This window comes from Cyrtonyx montezumae, unplaced genomic scaffold (genome assembly GCF_038088225.1).
Source record: "Cyrtonyx montezumae isolate F1298 unplaced genomic scaffold, pur_monq_1.0 scaffold_3, whole genome shotgun sequence".
NCBI classification, from domain to species: domain Eukaryota; kingdom Metazoa; phylum Chordata; class Aves; order Galliformes; family Odontophoridae; genus Cyrtonyx; species Cyrtonyx montezumae.
This window is the reverse complement of record NW_027072034.1, coordinates 34251323-34277901: the sequence shown is the minus strand read 5'-3', so window position 1 is coordinate 34277901 and position 26579 is coordinate 34251323. Positions and strand designations below refer to the sequence as shown.

The window sequence follows — 26579 nt, the reverse complement described above, 5'->3', positions numbered from 1 at the left end:
TTTACTGTTTTAAATAGGATTTACTTATCTACTGCTGAAATCAGAGGTAGGGATTTTCCAGTTGATTTGTAGGAGAGAATTCTACATTGTCTCTTGCATTTGAAGTTGGAGAATACGTAACACTGACAAATATTATGGCATAGTAGCTGAAATTCTGAGCAAGTTTAAGTGCCAATAATTATCACCAAACAGTACTCATTCATATTGAAAAGCTCTTTAATTATAAAGTTTGCACAGTTGTAGTAACATTCCAAAAACTGAACACACTCCAAGTATGAATGTCTATCATAAACATAAAAAATGCACGTCTCCATTGATAGATACTACAACACTGTTGTATCTCATGGTGTTACTATCCTATTCTAGCCAAATTAAGTAGTTCAGGTTTCAAAAGCGGAAAAGAACAGAAAAAGCTCTGCCTGTCTTGAGATGGCATAGCACTCTTTCAACTGCACTTTTCACATAGCCCAGCAAAAATGCATAGGTTGCTCTGAAAGTAATGCCTCCTGTTTATTTCCATGCAAACTTTAACAAATACAAAGAACACAATAACACTATTTGATGGAGCAAATACTCAGCTACAAAACATTATTTTTCAACAAAGTCACCACCATTAGCTATGCATTTTCACCAGCGATAAAGACAACTCTGTGTGTTCCTCTAGTAAAAATCTGCACCAGCTGTAGCACACCTCACATCACCTCACTGTGCTCACATCCACTGTTTGGTCTCCAGAAACATTCAGCAAACATCTATGAATGTCAATGGGTGCCATTTTTCTGGAATTCAACAACGCACTGCTGCTTCATCCACACTTGCATGTCAGATGCCATTGTGTCACACTGCCCCTCTGCTGCCATGTGTCATATGGTAACAACATGTAACAGAATATTGGTGGGCTTCTACTGCCCTCCCACCAACATCTGCCTCTGTCATCATGGGCCACCATCATTACATAGGAGGCATTACTTTTAGAGTAGCCCTCACATTTTCAAATTATAACGCCTGAATGTAGACATTTTTTTCCCCCAGTAAAGTTTCACATTGTTATTCACTATCCTGTTTTTTTTTAATTACATCACTAACCTTTTAAAATAATGCACTATGTTAAAATTACAATGTGAGTACAACCAATATAACCTGATTTTTTTTAATGTTTACTGAGATAGATGTGCCATGTAACACAGAGCTACATGAGCTAGGAGAGTAGGGAAAAAAGCTATCCGTATCAATTTCTTCCCACTGAACAACACAAAGTGTAAATAAATCCATGCAAGAATTTGTGGAATAGGTTTAATGAAATGTAATATTCAGCAGGGAAAAATGATAATTAAATGCGAATTAAACTTGGAACTCTCCAAATGGTGTGCAGAGTCTTCACAGGCCATTGTGAATATAGTATTATAAGTCCTTGAATGAAGAATTCCTAGAAAACAAAACAAAACATAGTCTAATTTTGTAGTGGTTCGTGAACATAGAAATCGATTCTGAGGTTTTCATGAACAATATTTAAGGTTTTGCTTCTGAAAACACTATGAGCAGGCTTCTTGTCTCTTCAGTAGTTAATCCAGATAGATGATTTGAAGCATTAGACTTTATCGTGCAAATATGCTACAATGCTTTTTGAAGGGAAGGGCAAGCTTTGGACTCCTATCAAAGACAATGCACAAAAAAAGGTCTTTCCCACTGGGTCTGTAAGGCATACCACAAGGCACATTCTTTTCACTTTACTGATACAAGGAGTCTGGGGCACTAAAGACAGACAAAGATGGGAGAACTGGAAAAAGTTACTGTCCAATTTACTTATGATATCGCATTCTCAACATACTGAAAGGGTGATTGCCTGACTCATCTCCTGTCTTAGGATGTGTGCTAAAATCATAGTGCAAAAAACATTGTAGTGTAAGAAGGGTGTCACTGAGACTGCTGTCTCAGTGTGTTTTACTGCATTCAGACACTGGTTGCAGAATGCTCCTCTCCACCAATAAGTACTTGTTTCTACTGTATTTTTTTGAATCCATAAGTAAGTAATCTTCAAACATCTAAAAATGAAATTTCAGCTCTTGGAGGACTTTTTCCAGTAATTTCAACTATTCTGTCTTGATGCAAACACGAAATGAGCTGAAGTCATAATCTAGTTTGTAGAAGGATTTGGATATTTAACCAGCAGTTCTTCTGGATTTGATATTTAACCAGCAGTTTACTAATTAGAAAGGAATACCTTTCTAATACCAGCCTGACAAGAAGTTTAAACAAATAGGAGCAGCGTTGCAATTGCTGGTTATCAGTATGGGTGACAACATAGATTTAATGTTTTCATGGTACTAAAAATAGAAGAAAATGTTATGGTAATAAAAAGTCAGTTGAACAGTTCCAAATGATACAGAGCTTATTTCAACAAATATAAGATCTACACTACACTCAAATTAGGAAGGAGTAGACATGGTTCTTTCAGAGGAGGAAGGGACTATACTTGCTACCAAAGACTGACAACAGACACCAAATTACAGACTTACACAGCTGTGTTCTCATGCTAAGGGCCCTAGAACCAGCTCACTGACACAAGGAACCTTCCCTCATATTCTTAGGACTTACATACTTAGAGCCCTCGATAGCAAAGATTAATTAAATGGAGAAGGTAATAATCTCAGTTCCCAAAGTATTAATAAGATTAATCTCAGAACCAATTCAAAAGCAGATACCATTTCCTGAAAGTAATGAATTGAGAATTTTTCCCACTCAACTGGCAAATATTTTTATTGCATGCTGTCATCAGCTTCTGTACAAACTGTGAGGGAACAAGCAGACAGTTACCAAATATAAAATTAATCTGAGACCGAAACTGACAGTGAACTATAAGTAAGAGGTAGAGGCTCTATTTCAGCAACTGTTGGAAGGAAAACTGTTTTGTTTCTTTCCACCACAAGGTTACAAGTGTTTGAAAACTTATAGAATGCCTTTAAATATGGTGTATGATCGAGACTTCACAGAGCATTACTACTATTACTGCCCTAAAAATTTAAGGCAATGGTAAAGGAGTACCATCCAAAGATTATAATCCTGAATTTTCTTTTAACTTCTTCTTCTTTCTTTTTTTTTTTCTTTTTAAGCAGTGTATATCTGTTGTCATTGAGCCAATACTTCAACAAGAAGTATCAGAGTCCATTCTGTTATTTATTTTTTTACAGTGTTTGGAACTTAAACATTGCTGAACTTCTTACCCTTCACGGGAACAGTCCAGAGACCAATCAGGAGGCTGATGATGAGCTTGTTCAGGTGATGATGTTCTTAACATAGAGCTTAACTGATATGTGTTTGTATGATTCTGGCATCGAAGTTCCTGTACAGCACGTGCCCTACATAAAAATTGTTTTAGAGTCAGATTAAGCATTTCTCAAAGATCAAAATAATCTCACAGTCATTAACCTTCTTTTGTTGCTTTTGCTATCTTTTTAAGTGTAATATATATTTTTAATGGAGATGTGGTGTTTATCATACACTTCTCTGACAGACAGGTAACTCTTTCTGCACACTGTTCTGACAACTTACAGGCTGCACCATGAATTGTGATTTTGCTCTTTCTGAAACAGTTCAGGTGATTGTATTTGTAATTATGTTGAAGTAGAAGAAAAAATTGTTCTCAAGAATAATAATGGGGGATCTTTGACTCACAATGAGGCAACCCTAATGTGTAGCTGCACTCTAATATTTATGGTGATAACAAATTATAAATTAAATCTTGATATTACTGTAACTGTAAATAACTATGTGAGTAACAAATTATCCTTAACTAGGAGATGGGCTTAAGTATGGAGGCTGATTCAGCTTTTAAACTGTGAACTCCTCAAGAAGAAGCACCAGGGAGCAACCATAACAACAGAATGGATGCACTCAATCTGGAGAAGTTGGGAAATAACAGTTTAAAGAAGAGTGAGTCTATTTTGAAAGAAAAGTACTGCTATATTAGCATACTATATGGTTTCTTTTATGCAATTGAAGAAGTACACATGATGCTTCCTTTTTAACTGACTCGCACATCTAACCTCAAAGCTCTGCAGTCTTTGCCATGACTTAAGGGTAAAGGAGAAAACAATTTGAAATTGAAACACACTGTGACATTTAAGAAATTCATCTTTAAAAGACCTAACCTCAAGAATAGATGATTCCCCCTCAAAACTCTCATCATTATGAGTGAATAGAGTATCCACAAAGTAATTTGCTGCAATTAAACAATTTTGATTCTCAAACCTGTGCTATAATCACATCACAACTTCTAATCATTTCTTTTACATAGCTAAAATAATGCTTAGCAATGTAACATTTTTACCTTCAATGTATCCACGAAGTAGAAGAATCTTACTATTTTTGTTTCACAATGAAACTGTTTAAGATATCAAGACTACACAGATAAACCAATTCATAAAACAAGCCAAGGACTGTTTCTTATCCTATGGCTCAATCACATGAAACAATCTGTACATACTGTTAAACTCTCTCCCTCTGCCATTAGATAAAAAACTAAAACGGTGACTTTCTCCACAGTGGCATCTTTTGTGCCCCATGCAGAACATTGGTGAATGCAGGTTGGTACAGGCTAAAATTGTTTCATTGTGTCTGTACAGTTTAACTAAAGGCAAGTAGGCAACTGGATACCTAGACTCTCACTATAAATAAGTGCATATTTAGGAAAATGACCCATCCCATCCCAAAACAGGCCGTTCCAGAAGCGAGTTTATTTCAGCATCTCATTCGATTGGCAGACAACTAATGCAGAACATGTAACAGTTTCACTCACTGTGGCATGAGTAGCCTTTGGAGACTTAGAATATGAAGAGCAGAGCAAAACCAAACTTTGCTGTTTATCCTTAAAATTAGACTGAATCTTAGTACTATATAGTATTTCACCCCATTTAGATGGAGGAAGCATATAAGACAAAAAGATGTACTTGCCTTTCAGACCTCTCAGTTGCCAGCTGTCTTTTGGTGATATCCAGTTTTGACTCTAGCTGAGCTGCTCTGTTTCTGAGATGAGTAAAATCTTGACTCTGCAGAGTGCTGGGAAGTTCATACACTTTAATTAGACAGCAGCTATAATTCTCAAGTATGCTACCAGATAGAATAATGCAAAATGAAAAGGGCAGCTATACCATGCAACTGATTCCCTTCTGGAGTAAAATGCACACAGAAAAGTATTTGAGGTTATAGCTGAAGAATTAGAAGCAGGTTTTTGTTACCTTCTGCTCCTAAGGTATCCAAGGTACTATGGCCATTTGAATAATGCATCCAGAAAGAAAGAATTTTAAAACAAAACAAAATAATACCCAACCACAATATCCTCCTGATCATTTACTTACAGTTTATTTTCTGCTAAAGAAAGTTGTTCCTTGAGAAGTCGAATTTCAGAGTCTTTTTCTTGCTTTGCTTTCCGCGACTGGAATTCTCTCTCACGATTGGATGCAAGCAAAGATTCCAGGTTTTTCAGAGATGCTTTTTCATTTCCCAGTTGTTTTCTCAGCACCTCTATTTCAGAATGGGAAGAATCACATTCACTCTGCAGCTAAACAAAGATTTAAAAGTTTCAGGTGTATGCCTGCTGAGTTCACAGGTTAGCAGTTAGGATAACCTTTAAAATAAGGCTAGATTGAAATTTGCTTTTACTCCAAGATGGTCCAAGATGGCTGATAACTGACCTCATTCAAAATCCTGTGTTGGATTTATAAACTCACTCAGTGCCCATATATGAACTTAGGCTTACTTAATACAAATTAGAAACTGCAATGAAGTAGAACCATAGAAAATCCTGAGTTGGATGAGACCTCAGCTGCTCCCCATATGTCTTGCCTTCCAGACCCTTTACCACCTTTGCAGTCCTCTTTTGGGTACTCAAACAGCTTTATGTCCTTCCTATATTGTGGCACCTAAACCTACACCAAGTGCTTGAAGTGAGGCCGCAGAGCAGAGCACTTCTTCCCCTTACAAAGCAAAATCCAAATTATTTGGTTTTAATTAATTGAGTTTTCCTTATTTTGAAGATCCAATTTTCCACTGTCAATCAAGTCCATAGTTCTCTTGCCTGCAAACAGTTTTGATATTCTACTTGTGTATTTCAGAACAAAAGGATACTAAAAATTGTAGACTAAGTTTTGAGAAAATAATCACTCTCCAAACACTGAAAGAACAACATTATTTTAGTAACAGCATTCAGAATCTTCACTAAAATCCCCAGGTGCATTTCTGCATTTTATAGTCCTGAAACTCTTGCTTCTCTCTGCAATCCCAGCTTCAACTGACAATTTCACAGAGGAACACAGATAGTCCTTGTCATATTAAACCTCTTAGCTTCAGAGACGTGACATACACTGGAATTGTTCACTATCAGAAGCATCACAGAGTGTTCCACAACCACACAAAGATATCTTACAACACACTATACTGGAGCAAATAACCAACTATGAAGCAGCAACTTTACTCATAGCATATAAAAGCAGCATAAAGGTTAAAAGAAAATGCTGGAGGCCTGCAAAGGAACATGAAATTGTCTCAGCTGGAGCAGAGAGCAGACAGGACAGCAATAGAATTATGCAGAAAATATCTGAATGTATGATCAGTTTATCTAAGCTGTATTCTAAATTAATCAATCTAAATTAAACATTAAAAAAGAGGCACTGATCATCAGCAGAGATTTCTTTGATCATTCTAGATCCCAAAGCAGTTGGAGATCCCTTAAATTATACCATTAGCATAAAATTATTTTTCTAATTGATTTCACGTACCCTTTCTACCTTCTCTGATGTGGACGTTAACTGCTGACTTAATAGTTCTTTGCCTGTATCTAATTTAATGCAAAGTTCTCGCACAGATGTGAGATTTGCTAGTATAGACACTCTCTCCTGATGTATGATTTGAAGCTCTCCTTCCATTTTCACAATAGTCTTGCGTAAGGTGGAAAGCTGAGACCGGTATGCTTCTTCTGTTGTTAAATGCTACAATAAAGCAATATCAGATAATCAAAAGTGTACTGCAAAGACACTATAAAACTGCTTCCAAAATCCTACAAAAACATCTTAATATTGTTGTGATGCTTTTTAAGGGGTAGCAGTAGTTTATTCTGGAATGAATGTTAAAAGTTATTTCTTTAAATAACTTCTGTATATAAAATAAATAGAAAAAAGATTTTTGTTTCTGATAGCAAATTCAGCTACCAATGTTTTAAGCTCTCTTCTTAGGATTCTACTTCTCCTTCTGAGCTGTTAAGATTCAAAATTCTGCCATGGGTCCCATTTCATTCCCAGATAGGACCTCTTGTTTTAAAAATAAAATGTATTTTTGCATATATAAGAACACTGAATTCATCAAATACATTCATCAGGCATGATGAAACCATGGCAGAAGCCACACTAAAATGAAGTTTACATGCCAGCAGCAGCAGTTAGAACTAGAAGCATTCTGAATGTTGTGTATTTTAAATCAGCATAACCTATATTTTTCCCTTCTGAAAAATGCCTGTACCTTAGCCAGTCATACCTGTCCTGTATTCCCAGCCACTTTTAAACAATTTAATTGTCAGTGTGGCAGAGCATGGAAGGTTGACAAAGGCAATGGGACAAAGAGACAAAGCAACAGCTTCCTTGAAAGATTTCTTATGACAGATGAAAAGAGATGATTGTAGGGGGACTAGGTTACATGAATTCTAGTTCTGACTTGGCTAAAAGAAAAACAAAAAAACACAAGGCACAATGAAGTGCACATTAAGATTTCTGAACTGAAAGTAGTGTGTTTAAGATACACGCCTTAATGTAACTGCTATGAACCTGAGCACGATATCCATCCGGAATTCTAACTGCGCTTGTTGACGCTTGAAGAGACCTATCTGTTCCTATAATTAATATCAGACGTGGGAAGTAGGTAGAAAGATGAAATCTCTACCCATTTGAGGCTGGCTAGACAAAAGGGACCATGAGCCAGTCTCATTATATTAAAAATCTGTCACGCAGATGTCCTGTACTGATTTGCTACTATGCTCTCATCCTTCTTTATGAACAGCTGCAGTTCAGCTTCTCTTGACTATCTGAAGTGCATGAGCAGCCCTCAATAGCCTCTGCAATATTTAGGAAGCAGAGATGATCTGTGGCAAAAACAGCAATCCAAACCAGAACACAGTCTAAATGTCCATAGCATATTTTCAAAGCCATGCTGAGCACTACTCATTAAGTTATTCACATTTCCAAGTGGGAAATAGATCTTTAGGACTCCTAAAGCACTGAAAAGAAGGCTGAAATGTTGGAAGCAAGAAGAGCAAGGATGGGAATGTAACAGGTGACAAAGCATTAGGTATGTTTCAAGTATGCTGTGGAGCTCTGTGTGAAGCTATGCCACCCCTCACTTCAAACATGACAAACATGACAAACATGACTGTTAATATTTTTTTTCTTGAAATGTACAATATATTTTTTCCCCCACATGTGACTTATTGGAATGTTAATTATGTTATGAAATAAACTACATACACTTCCTTGTAGCAATTATCTCTAAAATTCAAACAGAAGTGGTGTAAACTATAAACAGCCATAAGCTTAAATTACAACCAGATAATTTCAAATGTGAACTTTCAACTTACTTTCTCCATCTCTGCTTCAAGGGTCTTCACTTTCTCTTTCCACCTGTGGTTCTCGGATTCTGCATTGATTAATGCCAATCTAACAGAGTTACAATCTGCTTCTGCATGATGGCACTTTGCTTCCCAACTTTCTCCTTGTTCACGGGCTTTGTGGTAGTTCTCCAAAAGCTCATAGTTCTCTCTCTCCTAACACATAAAAGTTGCTTAATATTTGACAGGATGCTTGTCAAAATAGGGATATTTACATCTCTGCAGGAAAGACTTAGTATTGGATGTTCTCTTTTTATTGAGAATCTTGCCATTTAGCAAAAACATTGAGAGACTTCTCAAAACCACTGTTCTGTTCCATATGGCCACAGTTTGATGCTCAAAAGACATCTGTTAAAAATGGCTGAGTTAACACTAAAAAGATGAAGTATAGGAATATACTGTGATTTTTTTTCTGTTAATCCCATACAGTAGCAAGGGCAAAAGAGTCCCAAGTTCCTGTATTATGCACTGAAGTCTTAAATTTAATGAACATACACATATACATAAAACAGTGGACTATACTTCATTACTTCTCTACTGGAAAATCAGCTAAGAAAATGCTTTCAAGCTATTAAAGCTGTAATATCTGAATACAGAAGAGTTTTGGCAAGTTATTCTATGGAAATACAGTTACAATTTCAGTTTTAGTTAGAACAGCTTCAATCCACATACTCACTTTTGACTTCAGTACTCCCTTCAGCCTGACAATCTCTGTGTTTGAATTCTGGGCTTTCAACTTCATGTCATCAAGCTCATTCTGGTACTTCATTATTTTCATATGTAGTACCTGTGAAGAAAGAGTTGTTTAATAAGGCTAAAGGATACTATAAAGTATACTATAAAGTATCTTGATAAAACAAATAAATAGAATTCATACATATCTAGAGCCTATGGCTTTATTAAGTATCCTTTAAAAGGGTATTCAAAATTTAAGCTACGTAGATTTCTACAAACAAAATTTTGCATATATCAAAAATATTTACTTTCTTTCACTTTAAAAGGACACTAGATCTTAAAGTGAAGAAAAATGTAAATCAGAAAGTGTAGTCACTAGCTAGAAAAAGACAGATGGTTTCTTCAGCAGCTAGGTGGTCAACAAGCAGCTCCCACTTTTTTGCATGGTATAATCCCCTAAAGCTGCACTTCTAAAAATGCAGAAAACTAAAAAATAAAATAAAGTAACTAAGTGGTTATCTCCTGGTCAGGAAAAACAGAGCCACAAGAATGCACTCAGAAGATCTGGCAATTGTTGTTTGAGAAACAGAAGAAAATGAAAAGGATTGCGGAAAAGTTTCTGGACAAGTCAATTATTATCTCCCTTCCTCACAAACTACTGTGAGAGCACTCCACTGCAAGCAGTGGTATGTATGAAAACACAGATTTAGACTACGGAGAAACCCCTGTTCCCATTGTGAGAAGTCCATGAGCTGCTGAGAAAGGTGCTCTGGAATTCTGAGAACTTTTCCAGCCCAAGTGAAGAAAGGGGAATGCTAATTGAGATACCTGGAATTTCACCTAAATTAATGGAAGAACCATGAGTAAACAATACATATTGTAAACACACATCTATTAAAGATCAGTTGATCACATAAGGTTAGGATTCTTTTGTTTCTCACTCCACCTACAAGAATCCAGGCACATTTCAAAGAAACCCATGAAGCTAGAAGCAGCAGGTAGCTTTATTTTGTACCAGCTGACCACATCAGAAACACTGGAGATTCTAAAAGATTCTGAATAGTGATTCACTAGAGAGATGCCTTTCAGCAATCCATGTTTCTATTGACACTTGCTATCCATCTTTAGTGATCATAACATTTATAGAACGGGAGAAAGTCAGGAAATGGAGGAGTATTTTCAAAGAAGATATTCTAAGCAGTTGAACAAGGACAGAGGAGAAAAAGCAAGCATGAGAAAACCTGAATTAAGGCAGATTTTTTAACAAAAAGAAGAAAAAGTAGAACGCTGCACAATGATGACCTACTGCAAGTACTAAGGTTAATTTCTAGCTGCTTGGAAAACATATTGATGCATGAACATTGCAAGTGTGTAAGATGAGACTGTAGCCTAGCTGTGTTAACTACTTTCCTGAGTAACTGTGAACACATAAATAACACATTAGATATTTTAACATACAATAAATCAAATATTGCCGTTATCTTTTACCCAGAAGTCCCTTTAAAGAACAGAAAATAAAATCCTATTAATAAATAACTGTAATAAATTTGTCCTGTATACAAATACGTAAGTGTGTAACTGCTCTCAGCCAGCCAGCACAGCACAATAAATAGGTGCTGTCTTCCTTACAGTACTTTTCAGTATAAGCAATGGTTATAACTGCCACACTGTTTTTACAAAAAGGCCAGAAACAAAAGTGTTAAGCAGCTGTTCCTGGAGATAAACATCCAAACCATTACACAAGAATAGCTGAGCTTCTTTATGCAAGTGACCTAAGCATTAAGTGAAAAAAAATCAGTTTGAAAAAAATGCTTAAAAACCAGTTAGCAGCTTTACCTTGGGCACACCAGTTCTATGCACACCTAGAAAAACACTCTATTTTCTTTTTAGTCAACAGTTCTCAATACAAATATACCTGATTTTCTTGTTTAGTACTAGAAAGATGCTCTTGTAACCTGTCCTTCTCCTGAGCTAAGGATTCTCTGTTCTTGTTAATCTGTGCAAGTTCTTGGTTGGTTTCTTGCAGCTCTTGATGCAAACTGTTGATATCTTTCTCACAGATACAGAGTGCTTCAGCAGATTTTCTAAGTAGCAAATAATAAATACTTCAGGTATGACAACACTGCCCAACCTATTAAAATGTAGCTTTCCAGTGGTTAAGTTTGCAAGTCATGAAACGAAGCCGTAACATTTTAATATTTAATAAAGTAAGAAAACCCCACACATTTCTACATTAGCACATCTTATGATCCATTTTTTGAGTTAATGCTACACATTAATCAAAATATATTTACGATCTTGAAATTTTATTCTTACTGTGCAGAATGTTCCAAATCAGAAATCACAATCTTCAAATCTGAAATGGTTTTCTCCTTAAAAAGAAATACAAAATTAAGATGAACTCCTCACTTCTCTAATTTCCTTTTATTCAGTTAGCTGATCAATGCAAAATGGATCCTGATTTTCAAAGATCCACTGTGCTCTGTTTAGAGCTGAAAATTCTGATAACGTACTTCGGCAAATAAAGGAACAAACATTATTATCTTCTGCAGAATGTAACCATTTTAATTAAATTTCTTAATCCTTTGTGGTTCTTAAGGCAGCATTTGTCTCCCATGCTTCCAAAAGTAATGATGGCTTCTATCTACTAGATAAGTTATCACAGTTTTTCTACAATTAATAGACAACCAGAGTTTGGTAGTTTTTAACTGATACAGGAAAAACTCTGTCACTGTATTTCCATTTAAAAAAAACAGAAACAGAAAACCAAAAAAACTAGCACAGGTTATATCAGTTCACTCCACTGTCTCTGCATCCAGATATTAAAAAGAGTATAGATAGGCAAGGGAAATTTTTTCCACTGGAAACCCAAGAGATATGAGATACACCCATTTCCTCTGCAAAATAGGCACCATTTACAATTTACAGTCTTTAATATGTGGAATCATTGTTTATAGCAGGATGACTATAGCCTGTCTTGCAATATCCTTTCTTCAATATTTTGTTAAAAGCAGTGCAAATTCTTGAGTTAACAACCACAACATTTATGAGCTACCTTATTTAGTGTACCCTAAATCATTATCAAGATAACTTAGGCTGAAGTGAAAAACAATGTTTCAGACCTAAGCAGCTTCTTTATAGAGACTGAAATCACTCTATGAAAGAAACTGATGCATTTAGCATAGGTAAACTAACACCTTCAAGTGAAAAGGATAACATTCAAATGCAACATCAATGATAAGAAAAGGAGCATTACTTGGCACTGTATCTCTAACATTAATAGACCTCAGGGAAGAACTCAGGCTAAATTTTATGATAAGCAAAATATTTGGTTAGCTAATTTACTTTTCTTCACCTGAGGAAAGTAATTAAAGTCTCCTCTTTTGATAAGTATAAACCATGCAAAAAGCCAAACATGAGGGGTTCAGCGTGGCTCAAACCCACTGCCGTTGAAGTTAACACATTTTATTGCCTTGCTGAACAAGGTTAGCACTAAGCATCTCTGTAGATAGCATTATAAGAGTCATGATGACCTAACAGATCCTTCCTCTATTTCAGCTCTTGTGATGCCATAACTTATTCTGATTATTTACACGTTAGAACATACTTTAATTTTCAGGTTCTCCTCAATAGTGGCGATCTTCTTTCTTTCTTCTTCCACGCACTCTTGCAAAGTTTTCTTCTCTTTATCAAGTTGCGCACTTGTTTCTTTCAAAGCACAGATCTTCTCCTCTTGTGCAAAATTTTGTTTTGAAAAGTTATCTGAACACAATCAGAGAGGTCTCATTTTTATAAATTCAACTCATCTAAGATAAAAACTCTTTTGATACACTTTCAAAGCAAAAAAGAACATAACAAAAATTTCCCTTCAAGAAAATATTGAAGCAAGCACATTTTCAGAAACACAGATAATCCCAATGATACTTGCAGAACTGCATTCTTCTTTTAAGGATTTAAATTACATTGTTCAAAAAAATCATCCTTAAATGGCTAATGTTAAGTTAATTCAAATAACTTTATTGGCTATTGTAAAAATAAAGAGCTTAAATAGAATTACAATTGATAGAGGCTACATAAAGACTACAACCTGAAATGGCTGACATGAATTAAAAGAGATGGATATCCTGATATTAGACTGTTTTTCAGAAACAGTCCTTTATTTATAAGAACTTTACATACAAGAGTTTAAAAAAAGCCCTCATTTACAAAATTCAAGGCCACTCAAAAATTCAAAGCTATTAATGAAAAAAGCCCACCTATTAGAAAATCAGATTTGAAAAGATCTCTTTCCCTATATTCACTGAGCTAACAAAGTGCTACACATTGCATTTCCCCTTAAGTGGTCAGAGAATCGATCCTTATTTGAGGTGCATACACTGCATTCACAGGGGAAAACTACAGGAATTCTTCTTACAGTGTAATCTGCATCTCACAAGAAGTATGCAGATTGCAAATTGCTTCATAAATATCAGTGTAATTGGGGACATTGAATGATACTTCTTAACTACTTCCAGGAGATAAAATATCCAAAGTAAAACCATATATGTCTCAGTCTTTCAAAAACATCATACCCACATATTCACCTTCCAGCCTTTTTCCACAAAAACTTCCCCTGTCTTAATACACAAGAGGGAAGAGACTCAGGTTTCTACATCCTTATGAATGTAAACTACAACATGCTTCTGTCAGATGACTAGAGGTCTTAGATGCAAGATTCTGAAAAGTCTCCCTTCAGCTTTCAAGAACTAAAAGGCTTAAGATATGCTTAGTTTGGACACATTTTCTGGCAATGATTTAAACGTGCAACACATAGCTGATACCCCTATCAAGCATAAAGTCAGTACTTCACTACATGAGTGATCTAGAACTTTTTAATGAGATACATAGATTTTAATGTTGACAAAGTATCTTTTTTTTGTATTGCTTTTTCCTGATTACATTATCATGTACTCATGCTGAGAGGTACAACCACCAGCTTAGTGGATCACGGATCATAGAACCATAGAATCACTAAGGTTGGATAAGACCTACCAGATCATCCAGTCCAACCACCCACCTATCACCAATAGTTCTCACTAACAAATGTTCCTCAACACTGTGTCTAAATGTTCCTTGAGTACCTCCAGATTGGTGAATCCACCACCTCCCTGGGCAGCCCATTCCAGCTCCTGACCACTCTTCCAGAGAAGTATTTCCTAACACCCAGTCTGAATCTCCCCTGGTGGAACTTGAAGCCATTCCCCCTAGTCCTATCACTAGTTACACGAGAGAAGAGGCTGACCCCCTGCTCACTACAACCTCCCTTCAGGTAGTTATAGAGAGCAATAAGGTCTCCCCTGAGCCTCCTCTTCTCTAGACTGAACAATCCCAGCTCCCTCAGCCATTCCTCATAAGACTTGTGCTCCACACCCCTCACAGCTTCGCTGTCCTTCTCCGGACATGGTCCGGGACCTCAATGTCTTTCCTGTAGTGAGGAATCCAAAACTGAACACAGTACTTGAGGTGCAGCCTCAGCAGTGCTGAGTACAGGGGGACAATTACTTCCCAGCTCCTGCTGGCTGCACTATTTCTGATATAAGCCAGGATGCTGTTGGCCTTCTTGGCCACCTGGGCACACATAAACACAACTGATGTGCTCAGACACTGCACATTAATACCAACATATGTTGTTCAAACAGTACTATGTGTAGTGATCAAAATTTAGTTGCAAGAACTTTACTTATAACATTTTAAAATGACTTCCAACAATAAAGGAAAATGGTCTTTTTGCATGAAATATTAAAACTGTCAAAAGTCTACTTAGCCACTTTCAACAATTTTATTCTTTCTAGAGATTAGAAGCAAAAGAAAAGGTGCAACATAATTACCCAACTGAATTTTATTAGAAAAACTGTATCTGTCACTCACTGATTTTTTCATCCAAAAGTCTAATTTTCTCTTCATAAAGTTGCATTTCATATTTTTTCTTAATAATGCTTTGCTTTGCCTCTGAAAGACTATGCTCAGTCTTTTCTTTCATGAGACTAAAAAAGAAGAGAATTCAGATATTCATGTAGGACTTAATTCCTTCTTGAAACACCATTAAAATGACTAAAATGGCAAAAGTTAAGTAAAAGCAAGATTCTTCTGTTTATTTTAGACTCTACGGGATATTTTATCAATGTTAGTCTTGTTCTCTAGATATTAGAATCTGAATACTATTATAAAGAATAACAGGAAAGTAAGAAGAATTTTTTACAACACGGAGACCAAAAAATTGTTAAAAATGACTTCAGCAAAAATCTTTAGTTAGAGCACACATTGACATGATTGACCTATTTCAAGTTATGTCCAAGTTGCATTCAAATAATATATTAATAATAATATTTGAAGAAACTGAAGAGAGCTTTTAACGTAGAGGAGAAGAAAAAGATATTTTAGTAGTAGCAACTACTCTTCAAGAACTCAGTTTTTACAGTATTCATGACAACTTGTAAAAAACAGCAGCAAGACAGGACAGGTTTTGTCAAAGGAGTTCACATTACTTTAGAAATTGCAGCATTCTTAGAAAGGTATTGTGGAACACCACATCATTCCCACCAATTAAAATCAAACAAAGAAAAAAACTAATCAGCTATGCATCACCTACACCAGTCACTTTTAATGACACGTGGGTTTAAGAGAATATTTGCCTAACAGAATTACATCCTAGGAAACTGTTTCATGGTTTTATGCTTTTTGTTATCAGTATTCCACGTCATAACATCATGTAGATGTTACACTGCTGGAACATTTAGAAGTGCAGAAGAAGTAGAAAAGTCACAATATCTTCTGCTGCAATCTGTTCACCTTGTAGCCTAGTTCAGTCTGTGATCTGTTCCTTCCTATCTCTATACTCAAATTTTTCATGTGCCTTCCCCTGCAGTCAGTAAATTGTTCTTTTCATCACAAACTCACTGACCTATGCTTTCTTCCCTACAGCTTCACTTGAGTCTATTCCCACTGTGTGTTTCTGAACACGGTTAGGATCTCCAGTTGAGCAGCAGTTGAGGCCAAAAATTCTATGCAAGGCTTCATTTTTAATTCTGCTCCTGAAAAAATGATAAGACTAAGAAATGGATGCTTGAAACTAACTAAACATGTCACTCATTAGTTTGTGTTCCTCTGCTTGCCTCTTTAAAAACAGCAGCAACAAATGAAAATGTTTTTTATATTTTTCTAATAAATATGTAATTCATCAAAGCACATCAATCGCTACGGCTTCTAACAGAAAGTTCCTAATCTAAGCCATCTTGCTTTTTCACTGATGATGGTTTTCAGCATAGCATAATATCAACAAATCAACATTTTACATATAAATAAGCAATGAGGAAAAACATTTAATTCCAAAAAGATAGACATCTCACAAGCACATCTGTCACAAGCTCTTTTCCCTTTGAGCTAAATGAAACTCAAAAAACACAGGCTGGCATCACTCAAACTAATGCAGTTATACACTTTCACTTACCTCAGTGAGACACATTCAGCTTTTTGGCGGCTCAGCTCAGTTTCAGAGACCTGGCACCTTCTTGACAGTTTTCTTACCTCTGTTTCCAGAGAATTGATATGTTCTTTCATTACAGCCATTCTGGACGTCTGCTCTAACTGTTCACTATCTAACTATAAATATAATTAAACATTAATTAATAAGGAAAAGCCGGAATAAAAAGCTGATTTACATATACATGCTCACCTATTTACTCAAATTGTACTTCATTTTTAAGACAAACCTTACACTGAAGGAGAAATCTCCAAGTTTTGAGCATCTCAAGACAAAAAGTTGAAATTTGAAGTACAATCAGTTTCTCTTTCAGATTCCTGGAACATTTTGATTTATTCATGTAAAATATTGTATTGGTAATTAGGTGGAAGGGCAAAGATGTTTGCTATTGATCAGCCTTAAAGTTTTCAGTCACAGAAAACAGAACCATAGTATTATGAAGGGAGAAATCACAGTTTAAGATGCAACAACACCAAAAATGGGTTTAGGATTCTATTAACGTATAAAGCTATGCTGATAACTGGGCAGAGAAGTCACTCTAAAACACTTCCATTAAGCACAATATCGCCAAGCAACCACCATGAGTCCTTTAAGTCTGCACCTAGAACAATGACAGATCAGTCCCTTACAATCTTCCTTAAGTTCCTGCAAAGCTATGGAATGTCCAGTTTAAGGAAACCTGTATTTAATTACTAAAACGTTCACACTTTACATTCATAGAATTATAGAATCACTAAGGTTGGAAAAGACCTACAGGATCATCCAGCCCAACTGCCAAAGTATTACCCTTTCTAAAAGATTTGAAACAGCTTTTTTAAGGTAAAACATTCTCATGTCATGCCCCTTCTTATTTACTAATTCCTTCAAGATAAGTTTATGTGTTACTATAATAAAGATCAGATGAAGACTTGATGAAGATCAAGTCAATAAGCTCTTGGTATACAGTGACTCCCTCAATATTGGTGCTATAAATTTCACATTGAAGTATATCACCCTCAAAGGATATCAAATAAACTGAAGAAATAAGAGAAATACCTAAAACAAGACTATTCCTGATACTCATTATGCTTCATACATCAAGAAAGTGATTAAAGGTAATCTGCCACTCAGATTCTTCATTACAAATACATTCACTTTAATATTATAATTCTTAAACTGTACTTATTAGCCTGGTACAATTTAAAAGGCTGAAAGGGAAAAATGAAAATGAACTAAAAACTATAACCACAATGTCTAGGAGAAAGAGGCACTGTATAAATCAATGCTTATCTATTTTAAATCAAGTTTTACTAAGACTGCATATGCACTCAAGAATTGTATTCATTTTATTAACGCTTTCATTTCCTATTTTTATCTATTAGCCAACAATTGCACATATCTCCAACTTACATTGGAGAGATCAGTATAATTACATTTTCTTTTGGAGTATCGAGTCTTAGTAACATGCAATCATAAGACAGTCCTGGCTGGAAGGTAGTCTCCAGTTTAAAGCCCCGTACAAAGTAGCTCTGAGGTCAGCTTGCTCAGAGTTTTGTCCAATCAGGTCTTGAGAATCTCAAAGGTTGGAGACTGCTTCATGGCTGATAGTTTCATGGGGAAAAAGTGCTTCCTTGTATTCAGATTGAACATTTCTTGTTCTGACTTATGACCATTGCTCCTCATTCTCCCACCATGTGTTGCTGTGAAGTCTCTCTCTGACTAAATGGTGAGTACCAGCAGGTAGCACTTAGATCCCTCCTAAAGCCAATCTACTTCAGGCTGAGCTAGCCCAGCTGCCCCAGCCTCCTCACACAGGGCAAGTGTTCCAGCCTTGACTATCTCTGGAGCCCTCTCTGAAGACAGTCACACCAGTTTGGCAACGTCTTTCTTGTACTGTGTTGGCAAAACTGGATGCAGTATTCCAGGTGAGACCTAACAAGCTCTCAGTAAGGGAGGAGAATGACTTCCATTAAGCTACTGGCTGTATCCACTTCACACAGCCTACTACACTCCTAGCCTTCTCTACTATCATAGTAAACTGCTGGCACAGCTTTGCTGTGACCCAGGATCTCTAGGGCTGATTCGGCAGAGCTACTCCCAAACCCGTCAGTCCCCAGCTTGTGTTAGCGTCAGGGATTCCTCTTCCCAAATTCAGGACTTGGCATCAATTCTTGTTTCATGAGGATTTTTACATCAGGTTACTGTTGGCCATTCTTTCCACTTGTCTTGGTCCCTGTGGATGACAGCCCCACTCTTGAGTATATAAACTATTTTTCCTAGTTTGGGGAAATCTGAAGCCTTTACATTGCCTCCTTCAGGTCACTGATAAAGACCTTAAACAGAATAGGACTCATAACAGTCCCATGTCGTGATCCACGCTATCTGCATCCAGGCTGTGCCTGACCATCCAGACTTTTGCCTGTCTAACTGCTCATCCACCCAGAACCCCAACACCCTCACCAGGATACAGAGACACTGTGGATAACAGTATCAAAAGTTTTGCTACAGCCTAGGTAAATGATATCCACTGTTCTCCAGTTACTTCTTCATAGAAGGCATTCAGGTTGGTCCCACAGTATTAAAGATAAATATCGCCTGTATTACATTTACAATTACTTAAATAATTACTTGCCTTACCTTTTTAATAGTAGTTTCTAGCTCTTCAATTCTCTGTTGCAAATGAGCTTTTTCATAAAATGCAGACTCTTGAGAAATCTGTCTCAATGACAAAATCACATAGAATAAATCTAAACTCTCTGCAGACATATAATGCAATTAACTCTCAGTACTAGAATAGAGCTCTTCAGCAACTTTAACCCCAACACTAAATAATTTTCATGTTGAAGGAAGCTTTAGTGAAAAAAAAAACTTAAACCTTCAGCTGCTCCCTGAGACTGTCACGTTCAGTAGTCATCCTTTGGAAATCTGACAGTGCTGTATCCCTTTCTGCTTCCACACGCCTTAAAATGGCTTGAGCTGCCATGGTACTTTTTGGAGTCCTGGGGCATCTGATGATTTCCCGGCGAAGTTGGGAAATCTCTTCCTGTGCCTGTTTTTTAAAATAGCAGTGTACCAGAAATATGAAAATAATGTTACATATCACTGTGTACATAAACCAGACTTGTTAGAGAATTTCAATCAGCGTTGTTCAATGGAATAAATAGATTTGCATTCTTTAAAGCAACCATCAGTGAAAAAGAAATATTCATGATCTTTTCAGTAGGCCAAAATAACAATGGATTAAATTAGCACATCACAGCAGATTTAGTTTTGAGCAATTAAATAGATTAACTGAAGAAGAATAAAAATCCCAACCAATAACATTCTTGAGAATTTTCAGTAGTATTTTTACATCAAACTATTTCAGCCTTTGGAAAAACTACTTTTGTTTAATACTTCAAAATTGTAAAATACAGTGCGAAAAAAAAAAATCTGTTGCAACCTACGTTTAGTAAGAAGGCACTGCTGATAATGCAGAGCATTCCAGAAATGACACAATATCAAAAATGAAACAATATCTTACAGGTATATGCTTTCTGTTAGGAAAGCATTCTTAATTCAGGATAGCACTTACAGTCTTGTATTTAAATGACAAATACAGAACTGACAGAACTTTTAAACAATTATTTAAACAAGTATTCTACAGTTTTAGTTTTAAGGTTTTTTTTTTCATTTGAAACAGAAAAATCTTTTTTTTTTTCTTTTACATTACAGAATCAAAGAACTGTAGGGGTTAAAAAGGACATCTAAAGATCATTGAGACCAACCCCCTGCAAAGCAGACTCCCTACATCAGGTCACACAGGTCACACATGTAAGTGTCCAGGTGGGTTTTGAATATCTCCAGAGAAGGAGACTCCACCACCTCTCTGTGCAGCTGTGCCAGTGCTCTGTCACCCTCACTGTGAAGAAGTTCTTATGCACATCTGTGTGAAACTGCCTATGCTTCAGTTTGTGGCTGTTCCCCTCTGGCCTATTGGCACACACTGCTGAAAAGAGTCTGGCCTTGTCTCTTTGCCTCCTGCACCTCAGATATTTATAGATGTGGATCAGATCCCCTCTGAGTCTTCTCTTTCCAAGGCTGAACAGACCCAGGTCGCTCAGCCTTTCCTCATAAGAGGTACTCCAGCCCCTTTACCAACTTCATGGCCCTCATCTTCATCACTTTAAGTTATTTTAATTAACCATAGAAAAATAAAATAAATTACCTCTTCATAAAGATTTGCAATTTTGTCTCTCTCAGCTGTTAAAACTTTGAAGTTACCCTGAATTTCTGCCACAAGGCGCTCATATTTTCTCAGTGTTGACTCAAGCCCTTCATGTTCTCTCAGTATTTTCGAAATGTCTGGATCAGAACTCAGTCCCTTGAACAATAGTGTGATATAAAGTTAGATAAAAGAAATCAAATTTGATATGCTTTCTTATGTCTGCTTTGGAAATTTCCACCAAAGATAAAATTAGCCTTCATCCTAAGAACCTCTAGATGAACAAAACCATACACAAATAATTCTTAGTATTAGAGAACAGATATAAGCACTGTTTCAGAAAAATAAACTTTTATTTTGAGGAGCAAATGTCTATCACAAATAGCACTGACAAACAGGTGAAGAGATAACTCACATGTAACCAGCTGTAAATAACCACTGAAAGTGATAGATGCACATTGTGTGAAGCACCAGTTTGTTCCCACCATACGCATCCTGCTGTTTATAATCAGTTTTTTATTCCTGATAATTACAGCTTTGGTAAGTTGCCATTAGATAAGCAAATACTTATGAAGAAGGCACTCCTGTTGCAAAATGTTTTTCAAGCTCACCTGGAGGTGTGATTTTTTTTTTGACATGCTGTCCAAAGTAGAGCTATGCTTAGGACTTGAAGACGCGTTTCTAAATGCTCTCAGCAAATTCTCAGCCTTGCTTTTATAGTAGTCTCTGTCCTCTTCCAACGTCTTAATAAATGTATACAGCCTGGAAGGTGATTTCCCTTGCCTTATTTCATTTTCTGTTTGTATAACAACCTGCACGTGCAAACACAAGGTGATTCACTCACTGAAACAGAACTTTTCTAGAGGAAGACACCTCAGTGTTAAACAGACATACATACTTCTCAAAATCAAGTGGAAGCAGATATCTAATTAAAAACAAATATCTACTTAATATTTTAAAGTGACTTCTGAATGTCTGCATTTCCCTTTTCGTTAAACTCAATAACCAATAACAGGAATTTGTAACCACCACACTTCGGAATCCTCCAGGACTGCTTGTGTCCTGCTGTGTTGTTCCTTCAGCAGACATCAATGCAGTTACAGTCTGCCATGAGCACCAGGACCTGCAAACATCAAGCTTCTTCCAGTAGCCTGACAAGCAGCCTAATATCCAACCCTCCAATGCTGGGCTGGTCCAAGGAGTTTTATTTAACAGATGCTTGAAGGTGAACCAAGTTGACTGAGTAAAAACAGCAGTAGTATTTCCAAAGCATTCATACTGGTTGTATATTGCAAAATACACCATTTCTTTTAAAAACTGTCATGGTTTTATGATTTTTGGTATTGGTATTCCACGTCATAACATCGTGTAGTGCATTGAGAATTAAAGAGTTAATTGTTCAGCACCGTGGATCGTCGATAGTTATGGGTATACCTGTCTCAGAAGAGAACTACAACCTCCAGAGGACTCTGCGTTGCTTTGTATTTTTACGTTATTCCACTCAGATGGAAAGATAAAATCTGTTTGCGTGTCATGAGACTTTTTCTTTCCTTTGGGATCGACTCAGCAGTGGGTGCTTGCTGCCATCTCGCCTTCAGCATTTAGTTCATAAGTTCATAAGGTTGGAAAGGACCTATAAGATCATCTAGTCCAACCATCCTCCTATCACTATCCCTACCCAACTACTAAATCAAATCCCTTAGCACCTCATCTAAACGCTTCTTGAACAGCTCTTGGGATGGTGCCTCAACCACCTCCCTAGGCAGGCCATTCCAGTGCCTGACCACTCTTTCAGAAAAAAAATGCTTCCTCAGGTCTAATCTAAATCTTCCCCGGCGCAACTTGTGGCCATTCCCTCTCGTCCTGTCGTTATTTATCAGGGAGAAGAGGCCCACCCCCTCCTCACCACAACCCCCCTTCAGGAAGTGGTAGAGTGCAATAAGGTCTCCTCTGAGCCTCCTCTTCTCCAGACTGAACAATCCCAGCTCCCTCAGCCGCTCCTCATAAGACTTGTGCTCCAGACCCCTCACCAGTTTTGTTGCCCTTCTCTGAACACGCTCCAGGGCCTCAATGTCCTTCTTGTAGTGAGGGGCCCAAAACTGAACACAGTACTCCAGGTGCGGCCGTACCAGAGCTGAGTACAGGGGGATGATCACCTCCCTGCTCCTGCTGGCTACACTATTTCTAATACAGGCCAGGATGCTGTTGGCCTTCTTGGCCACCTGGGCACACTGCCGGCTTATGCTAAGCCAAGCATCAACCAACACCCCCAGGTCCTTTTCCTCTCTACATTCTTCAAGCCATTCTGCCCCAAGCCTATAGCATTGCATGGGGTTATTGTGGCCAAAGTGCAGGACCCGGCACTCGGTCTTATTGAACCTCATCCCATTGAGCTCAGCCCAGCTGTTCAGCCTGTCCAAATCCCTCTGAAGGGCCTCCCTACCCTCAGGCAGTTTGACACATCCTCCCAACTTGGTGTCATCTGCAAACTTACTGAGGGTACACTCAATTCCCTCGTCTAGGTCATCAATAAAGATATTAAACAAGATGGGCCCCAAAACTGACCCTTGGGGGACACCACCCGTAACAGGACTCCAGCTGGACTTAACTCCATTAACCACTACCCTCTGGGCACGGCCCTCCAGCCAGTTCTCCACCCAGAGAAGAGTGAACCTGTCCACACCACGGGCTGCCAGTTTCCCAAGGAGAATACTGTGGTAGACCGTGTCGAAGGCCTTGCTGAAGTCCAGGTAGACTACATCAACAGCCTTTCCCTCATCTACCTGTCTGGTCACCCAGTCATAGAAGGAGATGAGGTTGGACAAGGATGACCTGCCCTTGGTGAACCCGTGCTGGCTGGGTCTGATCCCCTTGTTGCCATGCACGTGTCGTGTGATTTCCCTCAAGATCATCTGCTCCATAACTTTCCCTGATACCGAGGTCAGGCTGACAGGCCTGTAGATCCCCGGGTCTTCCTTATGGCCTTTCTTGTAGATGGGAGTCACATCGGCAAGCCTCCAATCTTGTGGGACCTCTCCAGATAACCAGGAATGCTGATAGATGGCAGAAAGTGGCTCGGCAATCACCTCTGCTAGCTCCCTCAGCACCCTTGGGTGGATCCCATCTGGCCCCATGGACTTGTGGGAGTTCAGATGGAGGAGTAGATCTCTGACCGTCTCTGCTTTAGCATAAGGCCTTCAGTTTATTGGACACTCTCTTGCTCATTTTATTTGATTTATTAGCTTCAATTCCAATTATATTGTATTATATTGTTATTTTGCTTTCCGATATCTTATTTAGTAAATTAGCTTTCCTCCTCAGATCGTGGCCACTGTTTTGTTTTTAGACCCATCTCCCTTTTCCCTTTTCCCTTTCCCCCTTCCGTGGGTCCATGGGTCCCCCGCATCAACTGAGGTGGAACCGAACCAGCCCATAAACCGTTGACAAAAACAACAAGTCCATGTCCACACAAAAAATTAAAGCAGCGCGGCACGCACGTGGATTTTACTCTTGATTAGTGAGTTTGGACGTTTCATCGCACAACACAGAGTGTGCGGGAATAAGCATACAGTAAATACAGTGGAACACAACAGGACACTACAAAACTCAACACATCCCTAAGGAAGCAGGGAGCAACCCCAGCTTCTCCAGGGCTCCCCGCCCTCCACCAGCCATCACCCCGGCCGCCCCATATACACATCGGTGTCTACCTTGGAACGAGCCTTGGGATCTATCTTGGGATGAGCCTCCGCCCTCCGTTTCCGGGACCGCCAGGCTCTCATAGCGGCCGCCCGGGCGCTCCGACATACCCTCGGCTCTCGTCCCCGGCCCGGACGCTCTCGCGCGACTCAGTGGCTCGCTGCGCGCCGTGCCCCATCCCTCCCGGCCGCGGGGCGGGGACCGCCGCACCCCAAACGGCGTTCCGGACGCGTTCCCTGGCTGCCCGGCAACGGCCCGCTGCCCGCAGCGATGTGCCAGCCGGCCTCGGCCAGAACGCTGGATTTCAGTCTTAGTGATTTTGATATGCTGGAAATCATAGGAGACTCTGCAATAGCATATTTATCTCCGAGAGATGTGAAAAGCTAGCATTTCAAGTTTTATGAAAGCCCTACTCCGTGAGCTTTCATTTTAGAAGTGATGCATTTTCTTCGTGTTTGCCTATGATTTTCTTCACGTTATATAACATGGCCTCTCATTAGCTCTTGGCGTCAGGGCCACGGGACTTGAAGCCACAGCAGCAACAGCCTGAATCTGGCTTATTACTGTCCCCCAGTAGTTCAACTGTTGGCAAGGTCTCACTGAAAATGCAAAAATCTCTCTAAAATGAGTCGGGTGTGCTGCATTTCTTCTTTCCAGACCTGTGATTCAGCATTAGTGCAGCAGAATCAGAGTGGCTTCCCTCTTTGTGTGGAAAGCCAACTGGCAAACTGGACACTTAAAGTCAAGCCCTGGAAGGTATTAGTGGGGTCCACGGGGAAGATGGCATTACTGCTGCTTTGCTCAACCTCTCTACTGCTAATGCAAGCCCTCTTCCTGCTCGTGCCTCAAGCACATTTTCATGCTTCATTCAGTTTCTGCTAGAGCATATGAGGAAAGTACTCCAGCCTCTAGGCTCTGTGAAAATTAACATCAGCCACACAGTTGGCTATGTGCCCCATACTGGAGAGTGCCCAGTGGGTTTGGGATTTCTGCACACAGAGGTTAAATCCAGAGCTGCACTCCTGACAGGAATTTGGGAATCGTGTCACTAAGCAGCTTTTGCTGGATCCTACCAAAGAGTGAATCTGTACTGTGAGACTGTATCCATTTATAGGGAGCTTCCGCTGGATTACAATGCAATATAATCTGGTTTGTATTCATACTGCATGTGGTTTGTCTTTGAAAATAGCCACATTTCAGGAAAGGTACTCGTAGCTGGACACTAAGAAACAGAGCCGAGACGTTTTTAACTGTCCGCCTGCTGTTGTGCACATTTCTCTTTTCGACCACACTCTGCTTAAAGGAAAGGAGGCTAGCCTCGGTCGGGCTATTTTCACCTTGAAAAGCATCCCTCAGCTCACAGTACGCTTTCCTGACACCCGGTGGCAAAATGCAGAATCGCACTGCCAAAGTTCCACAAGCCAACGGCTACAAGTTGCCTGCATATTGTTTTTCCTTCCACTTAGCAGCTCCGGCCTCACCCCGGGCGCCAGCACCCGCTTCCCGCCGCCATGGCGGCCCCGCGAAGGGCGCACGCTCCGCCGCCTCTAACCCGGGAAGCGGAAGGGACGCAAGAACGCGCCGAGACGCCGCGCCCCCTCGTCCCTGCCAGGCGGTTTGATGGCGGGGCAGGCTGCTCTGAGCGGGCGGGTGCGTACATAGGGTGAAGCCGTGCTGCCGCAGTACAGCAGAGCGATGTGCTGAGTGAGGGAGAGAATCGGTCCCATTTGTTCCCTTGGCCTTCCAGCTACCTGGAGAAGCGCGTCTGACAAGCCACGACCCGTATGCTGAGCGCACGTCGGGGTGGGACAGCATCAGCAGCCTCCAGAGTAGAACATTTTAACTCAGAGCAGTTG

The 26579-nt window shown here is 38.8% G+C and overlaps 1 protein-coding gene across 1 annotated transcript; it reads right to left on the bottom strand.

Moving 5' to 3' along the window:
• Positions 1–1288: 1288 nt before the first annotated feature.
• On the bottom strand, positions 1289–26450 carry TSGA10 (testis specific 10). Its single transcript, XM_065741443.1, is given in 20 exon segments — positions 1289–1426; positions 3222–3356; positions 4951–5055; positions 5355–5557; positions 6774–6983; positions 8618–8803; positions 9324–9434; positions 11238–11406; positions 11639–11694; positions 12930–13084; positions 15230–15345; positions 16809–16960; positions 19458–19535; positions 19696–19869; positions 21636–21836; positions 23202–23340; positions 24834–24983; positions 24985–25106; positions 25933–26126; positions 26276–26450. Coding segments are annotated over 20 exon segments (2856 nt in total). The 3' UTR covers positions 1289–1401.
• Positions 26451–26579: the final 129 nt, after the last annotated feature.